The 9,805-nt window shown below is 35.9% G+C and overlaps 2 protein-coding genes across 2 annotated transcripts; one reads left to right on the forward strand and one right to left on the reverse strand.

Annotated features, from left to right (window-relative positions):
• Positions 1-5,896: 5,896 nt before the first annotated feature.
• Positions 5,897-6,529, reverse strand: LOC146739333 (sulfotransferase 1C4-like). Its single transcript, XM_085502710.1, has one exon. It carries the CDS (start codon positions 6,527-6,529, stop codon positions 5,897-5,899), a length of 633 nt encoding a protein of 210 aa, XP_085358836.1.
• A 2,140-nt stretch (positions 6,530-8,669) lies between these two features.
• On the forward strand, positions 8,670-9,572 carry LOC146739334 (sulfotransferase 1A1-like). The gene has a single exon (XM_085502711.1). The coding sequence runs from the start codon at positions 8,670-8,672 to the stop codon at positions 9,570-9,572; it is 903 nt and encodes a 300-aa protein (XP_085358837.1).
• Positions 9,573-9,805: the final 233 nt, after the last annotated feature.

Consider the following 9,805-nt stretch of genomic DNA (forward strand, 5'->3'; position numbering starts at 1 on the left):
GAGGGTAATGTACTTTAAGGAAGGTGAGAAGGCAACTAAGTTTTTCCTGAACCTTGAACGTAAACGACGTTGTAATGACGTCATTACTAAGCTGAATATATCAGGAAATGACATCACTGGTAATTTTGCAGCACTCTGTTGTCTTTTACACAAAATTGTACACTTCAAACAATCAAAACATACAAACTATATGAGAATACCTTGATGACATTCAGGTAAATTGTACACTTCAAACAATAAAAACATACAAAGTATATCAGAATACCTTGATGACATTCAGGTAAATTGTACACTTCAAACAATCCAAACATACAAACTATATGAGAATACCTTGATGAAATTCAGGTAAATTGTACACTTCAAACAATCCAAACATACAAACTATATGAGAATACCTTGATGACATTCAGGTAAATTGTACACTTCAAACAATCCAAACATACAAACTATATGAGAATACCTTGATGACATTCAGGTAAATTGTACACTTCAAACAATCCAAACATACAAACTATATGAGAATACCTTGATGACATTCAGGTAAATTGTACACTTCAAACAATCCAAACATACAAACTATATGAGAATACCTTGATGACATTCAGGTAAATTGTACACTTCAAACAATCCAAACATACAAACTATATGAGAATACCTTGATGACATTCAGGTAAATTGTACACTTCAAACAATCCAAACATACAAACTATATGAGAATACCTTGATGACATTCAGGTAAATTGTACACTTCAAACAATCCAAACATACAAACTATATGAGAATACCTTGATGACATTCAGGTAAATTGTACACTTCAAACAATCCAAACATACAAACTATATGAGAATACCTTGATGACATTCAGGTAAATTGTACACTTCAAACAATCCAAACATACAAACTATATGAGAATACCTTGATGACATTCAGGTAAATTGTACACTTCAAACAATCCAAACATACAAACTATATGAGAATACCTTGATGACATTCAGGTAAATTGTACACTTCAAACAATCCAAACATACAAACTATATGAGAATACCTTGATGACATTCAGGTAAATTGTACACTTCAAACAATCCAAACATACAAACTATATGAGAATACCTTGATGACATTCAGGTAAATTGTACACTTCAAACAATCCAAACATACAAACTATATGAGAATACCTTGATGACATTCAGGTAAATTGTACACTTCAAACAATCCAAACATACAAACTATATGAGAATACCTTGATGACATTCAGGTAAATTGTACACTTCAAACAATCCAAACATACAAACTATATGAGAATACCTTGATGACATTCAGGTAAATTGTACACTTCAAACAATCCAAACATACAAACTATATGAGAATACCTTGATGACATTCAGGTAAATTGTACACTTCAAACAATCCAAACATACAAACTATATGAGAATACCTTGATGACATTCAGGTAAATTGTACACTTCAAACAATCCAAACATACAAACTATATGAGAATACCTTGATGACATTCAGGTAAATTGTACACTTCAAACAATCCAAACATACAAACTATATGAGAATACCTTGATGACATTCAGGTAAATTGTACACTTCAAACAATCCAAACATACAAACTATATGAGAATACCTTGATGACATTCAGGTAAATTGTACACTTCAAACAATCCAAACATACAAACTATATGAGAATACCTTGATGACATTCAGGTAAATTGTACACTTCAAACAATCCAAACATACAAACTATATGAGAATACCTTGATGACATTCAGGTAAATTGTACACTTCAAACAATCCAAACATACAAACTATATGAGAATACCTTGATGACATTCAGGTAAATTGTACACTTCAAACAATCCAAACATACAAACTATATGAGAATACCTTGATGACATTCAGGTAAATTGTACACTTCAAACAATCCAAACATACAAACTATATGAGAATACCTTGATGACATTCAGGTAAATAGCAGTTTATTAGACGAGGAAGAAGCTTAACTTGATTTACCAATTTCGTTAGACGAGTGTAAACAGGATATTTTTAAAATGAAAAAAGACAAATCGCCTGGCTTGGACGGGCTCCCATTTGAGTTTTATCAAACCTTTTGGGAATCTATTGGTGTATTGGTGCATGGTTCAATTAAGAATGGCTTACAAAACGGGGAACTGACACAGTCCCAGCATATAGCAGTATTGAGGCTATTGCATAAAACAAATGAAAAAACTAATTTAGACAATTGGCGTTCTATTAGTCTCTTAAATGTAGACTATAAAATTCTAGCCTTTGTTTTAGCACACAGAATGAAGAAATGTATCCATAAAATTATTAATCCGGACCAAACTGCATATATTCCTGGTCGGTTCATTGGACAAAACATTAGACTGATTTATGACATTATATGGCATACTGACATCGAAGATTTGCCAGGAATCATTCTTTTCTTAGATTTTAGGAAGGCATTCGATACTGTCGAACTACCTTTTCTATTCAAGACTCTTGAAAAAATCAATTAAATTCGGCCAAAGTTTTATTAATTATGTCAAAACTATGTACACAAACATAAACTCCGTCATAATTAACAATGGCCATATATCTAGGAATTTCAAGCCCACTAGAGGTATCAGACAGGGCTGTCCTCTGTCAGCCCTACTTTTTCTTTTAGTAGTTGAAATCCTAGCTATTACAATTAGAAATAATCCAAAAATCGAAGGGATTAATATCATCAATACCATTGTGGCAAGTGAAATTTAAATTAGCCAAGTAGCTGATGACACCACCCTGTTTTTAGCAAATGATAATAGTTTTTATGAAGCTATTGAAACGGTCAAACGATTCAGCAATGTGGCTGGGACACTTTTAAATAACACTAAAACAGATGGTATGTGGATCGGGAAGTTAAGATAGCCCAGATAGAAAAGAATCTTATGCCCTGTAGAAAACGAAATTTTACCCTCTATGGTAAAATGACACTTCTGAAGACTTTCGCTCTGTCACAATTAACATATATTTTATCCATTCTGGATTATAGCTATAATTCCCTGAAAGAGATTGATGTTATGTTTTTCAAATTTGTATGGGAGAGTAAAAAACATAAAATATCAAGAAAGGCTGTGATAGCAGATTATGATCAAGGTGGTATCAAAATGATATATATTTTTGCTCATAACAAAGCGTTAAAGGCAGCGTGGGTAAATAGACTGCTGACAAAAAATCCAGATAAAGAAACGGAACCCAGTTGGAAGTTAATACCATTTTACTATCTCAGGAAAAATAACATGCACAAAATAATTTTTCATTGTAATTTTTCAAATCCCCAACACTGTCCTGATCTTGGATCTCTGCCAGCATTTTATAAAGAAATGATTCATGCATTACACCAATCAAATATTATACCTTCTAAACAAATTTGCACCAAATCTATATTAAAACAAATTATTTGGAGTAATAGATTCATTGTTTCCCAAGGAAAACCCATATTCTTTTCTAACTGGGTTAAGTCTAATATTATCTATATGCAAGACATAATAACTGCTAACAAAATAGACCTGGACAAGATTTTTTACGTCATTTATATAACAAGACTAACTGGGTAAATGAATATTACATGCTTTGTAACGCCCTGAAACCATGGATGAGTTTGCTTGCGTGTGTCACGGAATCTGATATTAACACTAATAATGATGACGATATGCTTTTGAATATAACTTCAAAGTTGGTGTACACAAATTTGACCCAACAACAAATTGAAAAACCTTATGTTGAATATATGTGGTCTAACAAATATGACATACCAGCTGAATATTGGAAACAAATTTGGGAAAAAAGATGTATGTACACTACTTATGACAGAAAACTGTCAAATTTTATATTTAAATTTATTCATTGTATCTTGCCAAATGGATATAATCTGTACAAATGGAAAATACGAAACACACCATTCTGTGATAAGTGTTTCGTCGTTGAAGACAGTCTCCATATATTCTATAATTGTATTGATGTACGGATTTTCTGGGGCAAAATCAGATGTTTTATCTTTATCTACTTTGGCACTGACGTAATGTTAAACATGAGTACACTTATTACCGGAACAAACATATTAATTGTCGACCGAATTCTAACTATTGCCATGCACTCTCTCTTTAAGAGATGCTGCCAAAATAAATGCCACCCAAGAACGATTTTTGCTTTTTTTTATGTCCCAGCTCAAAACAACCATTAATAATGAACTACATCTAAATTATGAAAAGGCAAGTAAGAAATGGGCAGCATCATTAATTGATACGGTTAAACCCGTATAAAGTGTTCTTCTGTAGTGTATAAAAATATTATTATTTAAGTAATGTATTAAACTGATATGACGATAATATAAAAAAAAAGAAGAAAAATAAACCATCACTGAATGCAAATGAACTGAAACATTATCTTCCGGTATTGAATCTTCCAATTCTTTCAAAAAATAAAGAGAGAGTAGTCCTGATGCAGCTAAACGATCATCTTATTACTAACCATCTGCTTAATACTCATGAGTCTGCATATCAAAAACACCACAGTACAGAAACCGCATCGTCGATCACAACATTTTGCTTCATCGACTTGAACATACATTTGGTATATCTGGACCAGTTTTGATTTGGTTTGAGTACTACATCACTGGCAGGACCCAGACTGTTGTTGTTAATGGATACAAGTTATGTGCTCAACTGTGGCGTTCTTCAAGGTTACGTTCTGGGACCAGTTCTGTTTGTCCTATATACAGAGCCGTTATTCAATCTCATAAAACAACACTCTGTACAGCACCATGCTTATGCAGATGACAACCAACTATACAAAGCAACCAGCGTAGAGCACACTCAGGCAACACTGGATATAGTGAAAAACAGTATCGGGTCTTGTACGGGCTGCAGAGCGCATAGTTTCACGATGTGGCCGATGATATTGAGCCAACCTCTACGTAGCGTAGTGTTAGTTCTAGCATTGATGATACTTTCTAATAATAAATGCCGAAGATTAATAAATTTTACGTTATTTATAAAAAAAAAAAGAATAGTACGTGAGACATGTAATACGGTCTGTGGATTTTTTTTTATTTTCGTTAATTTTGAAGCAAATACAGGTCATGGTATTTCATATATATTTTAAGCAAAACATTTAAAACAACAGTTTGGATGAAAGGGACTATTTCGCGTAAGGTGAAAAAGTTGTATATTGTAGTGAAACGGTTAATTAACATTCAGTGGTGAAGAGACTGTGAATAACATAATACAGCACTGAGTAGTTAAATCAGTTAAAGTAGTTAAATCTGTGTAGATTTATTGTTGCAACATTAACAGCAGAAATCACGTGATATATAATTGAATGCACAGTTATGTAGCGAGTTATTATGCATAACTGTGTATATGTTAATATCTGTGCGTAATATTCGCAAAAACGTTACTTTTACGATTTACAAAAGTAATGGGTTTAAGACGTCATTGTATCAAGATTGTACGTCATCCTCAAACAATATGTGGGTGTATTGTACACGCCTTAGAAGGTAATACAACTGTATAACCCCCTCCTGCTTGGTCAGGCGTTACCATGGTCATGAAAGATCGTTGCTGGTCCTTATTTGTGTTTTCGGACGTTGGTGGCGATTGTGCTTCTACAGCAGTGAGGTTTGCCATTGCCAGGGTTTTGTTTTGCTATACTGATATGTGTATTTTACCTGCGCCGATGGCAGAACACGAATGAATACTACAAATACAACATTACTGTTTCGAATAGGAAAGAAACAAATAAGTCGTCCGGTCTGCTGTTCGAAAGTACCAAATCTGAAATACAAGTTTGTTCGTATATTTTACGTTGACAAACTGACACACTGCGGTGATAACCCATTCTAATCTTTCAGCTAACTAAACATCGATGTTATTTTACAATTATCAATTTTACACGCAGACGTTGGATTATTACGTAAATTATCGATGGAAGTGTTAGATATAGCATTTTCTAACTGTGAGTCCGGTAGAGGGCGTCCCAGGAACTCCGTTATCGCGCGGACAGTGGTCTTGGTTTCTTTTACCATGTCTTCGTAAGTGACGTAAAACACGTTCGCATCTTCACTGTGTTCCCTCCAACCAGCTACGTGGTTTACCCATAGTGTAAATGGATGATTCCCATCTATGAAGTCCTTCAGATGGCCTTCCCATGTAACTTTCTCATGGAGCATACTAGAATTACTCATCCAGTGATAGTGAGAAGTGACGACATCTTTAGGATTACGAGCGATGTATATTACTTTGGTACCAGTCAGTAGTGCTTGCTTTGGAAATACTTCGTATGGGAGGTGTGATTTGATAAGACGTGGCGATAACGTCACGCCAGGGTCTGTTTGAAACAGTTTCAGTCCTCTAAGCAGCGGTGAGTCGGCCTCTCCGAGCACACTGGGGTCTACTAAGAGCCACTCTAGCATTGGAGGCACTTTCTTGCCACCGTGCTGAAACACATTCAAATCGGGGTATAATTCTTGCAGTAAGAATATCATCCAGGTGTTACCAGACTTGGGAAACCCTTGCACAATTATGTCATCTTAGCGGAGAAATTTCTCCAAGACTCCACTCTCCAGTTTTGGGATATCGGTGTTCGGATAAAGTGTGTAGCCCTTATATATGCATTTCTGGAAGGAGTCCATGACAGTATCCGGAGTAGTCGTTTACACCTAACTTTAAAATGGCAAATACGTCGTGTTTGTGTTTCTATGCGTACGCCGACAATGTATTTGATTGGATGCGCCTCTGTTTACACGTTTCACGTGACACAAATACATACCGACACAAGGACGACCAGTACTGTTAGACAATATAAGTTATCTTCAGAATCTAGACCTTGATCGAGTCGTTCAAACTAACAGATAAAAAAGATAGGTCGGCGGTTATGAATTGTAGCATACAAGTAGCAATGTGTTTGAAAAACACAATGTATTTGAGAAACTAAACGGACTCACAAAAGCGATAGCTCATATTCCAGATATTCAGCGGGAAAATGGCCGTCTAACTGATGACATTGTATGCATTCCTTTACACACCCGATAACACTGATGAAAATGCAGAAAATACTATTCTCAGTAAAACAGATCGTGAACATCTTGATGAAACCATTTCTTTGAAGAAGGTACGAAACGAGTTAAGGTTCTTGCCTGTGAGTGTTCTCCCGGTATTGATGGGTTACCATAAGTATTTTTTCAACAATTCTGGAATATAATTGGTAGAGACCTCTGTGAAGTTGTTGTCTATTTTATTCGTGATAGTTGTTCCCCAATTTCTTGCACAAAAGCCTATGTTACTTTACTGCCTAAAAAGGAGGGACAAACTGGCGGCCTGTTAGCCTCCTGTGCAGTGATTATAAGATCTTCAAAAAAACACTGTCACTCTGTCAAGTTTGATCTGTTATTGGTTCTATCATTCATCCCGATCAGAGCTGCAGTATCCCAAATCGTAACATTGATCAGAAAAAAAAACCTTTGACAGAATCAACCACACTTACTTGATCAAGACATATGTGCATTTGAGTCTGGACAAAATTTTATTCAGTGATTTCGTCTTTTGTAAAAACATGCTCAATCCAATGTCAGTGAACAGCGCCCTCCCGTCACATATTATGTTGTCTCGAAGCATTCGTCAAGGATGCTCTCTATCCACACTTTTATATGTCATTGTCATAGAGCCGTTATTCTATGAAATCAGACAGAATAAAAAAACATCACAGGTATTGAGATCCCCCAGAGTAACGGACTACACAGCAAAATGACATATGCTGACGACGTAGAAATAGTCATTACACGCAAAACCAACTTTCAAAAGTCAGAGGGACTGTGGGTTGGCAGCTGGCGGGACATTAGCAGCTCGTCCTTGGGTATTAAGTTGGCCAGTACGAGCTTAAAAACTTTTGGATGTGTATTTGAGGAACACCAAGACATTCATAAACAAAAACTGGACTGAAATAAAGCAAACAGTTGAAAACAAAATAGAATTTTGGACGCATTTTGCTCCTGCTATGTCTTACAGACGGCGTGCACTTGTAGGGGGAGGGGGGGGGGGCAAGGGTTATTTTCGTTCAACGTAATTGCAATATTTTTTTGTTCGTACTACGTAAATTGAAAAAATAAATTCCGTAATTCTGTAATCACAGGCTAGACGTACAACGTAATCGATCAAATAACTTGAGCATCTTATGTTCATTATAGAAGAATATAGAAGCCCCTCCCCTCCACAATGACCAATTTCAATCTGAAATGGTAAATAGGAATTATATATTTTCATCGTTTAATTTTAGACTTTGTAATTTTACGCCGTGGTCCAACTGTTTCACTGCTATATACAACTTTTTCGCCTTACGCGAAATAGTCCCTTTCATCCAAACTAAAATTAGTTATTCTTCGGCATTTATTATTTAGAAACTGTCATCAATGCTAGAACTAACACTGGGGTTCGTAGAGGTTTATGTTCGCTCAATACCATCGGCCACATCGTGAAACGTATACGTGAAACCATGCTTTCTGCAGGCGTGCAAGACACGCATTATAATATAATAAAATAATATTTCAACAATTCTATAAATACAGTATAATTCTGTAATGAATATTCATATACTCTGAAAATAGAATCAGATCTGTTTGACGACGTGTCATGGATTCAATCCAGAGATATAAGGGATACACACTTTGTCCGTACACCGATACCTCAAAACTGGAGAATGGAGTTCTGGAGAAATTTCTCCGTCAAGATGACATCATTGTGCAAGGGTTTCCCAAGTCTGGTAACACCTGGATGATATTCTTACTGCAAGAATTATATCCCGATTTGAATGTATTTCAGCACGGTGACAAGAAAGTGCCTCCAATGCTAGAGTGGCTCACTGCCAATCCTAGATTTTTCGATGATTTCGACACGCCTATAACAAGAGCAGTGAAATTCTTTCTGATAGACCCTGGCGTGACGTCATCACCACGCCTTATCAAGTCACACCTCCCGTACGAATTATTTCCAAAGCAAGCACTTCGGACTGGTACCAAAGTAATATACATCGCTCGTAATCCTAAAGATGTCGTCACTTCTAGCTATCACTGGTTAGGCAGAACCAATTTGCCAAGAGAAAATGTTACACGAGAAGGTCATCTTAAAAATTTCATAGACGGGATCCTTCCAGGTACACCTTGGGTGAACCACGTAGCTGGCTGGAGGAAACACAGTGATGATGAGAACGTGTTTTACGTCACTTACGAAGACATGCTAAAAGAAACCAAGACCACTGTCCGCGCGATAACGGAGTTCCTGGGACGCTCTCTTCCGGACTCCCAGTTAGAAAATGCTATAGTTAACACTTCTATTGACAATTTACGTAATAATCCAACGTCTGCGTTTAGAATCGATATTGACGAGTCATTTATGCCAAATTATGTTGCTGGCTATTTTAGGAAGGGGAAAGTTGGCGACTGGAAGAACCATTTCACCGTGGCTGAAAATGAGATGTTTGAAGATGTCATAGTGAAGAAGTTACAAGAAAAGGGAATAGAATTTGTGTATGAATAGTAAAATAATAATAACGATATGTCGATCTCAAAGTATGGTTATTTGACCTGTATAGTTCAACATGGCGTTACTCCCATGATGCATCTCACTAATGATGCACAACTGTTATTTCTGGAGGACAATTTGATTTGTCATAATGGACATGTCTTGTCTCAATATATAACAATCATTCCGATAGATCAAGTAAATCAAGCAATTAATTATACAATGATGTGCACCTTGCGCTTTAAATA

This window comes from Saccoglossus kowalevskii, chromosome 8 (genome assembly GCF_978046115.1).
Source record: "Saccoglossus kowalevskii chromosome 8, keSacKowa6.1, whole genome shotgun sequence".
NCBI classification, from domain to species: domain Eukaryota; kingdom Metazoa; phylum Hemichordata; class Enteropneusta; family Harrimaniidae; genus Saccoglossus; species Saccoglossus kowalevskii.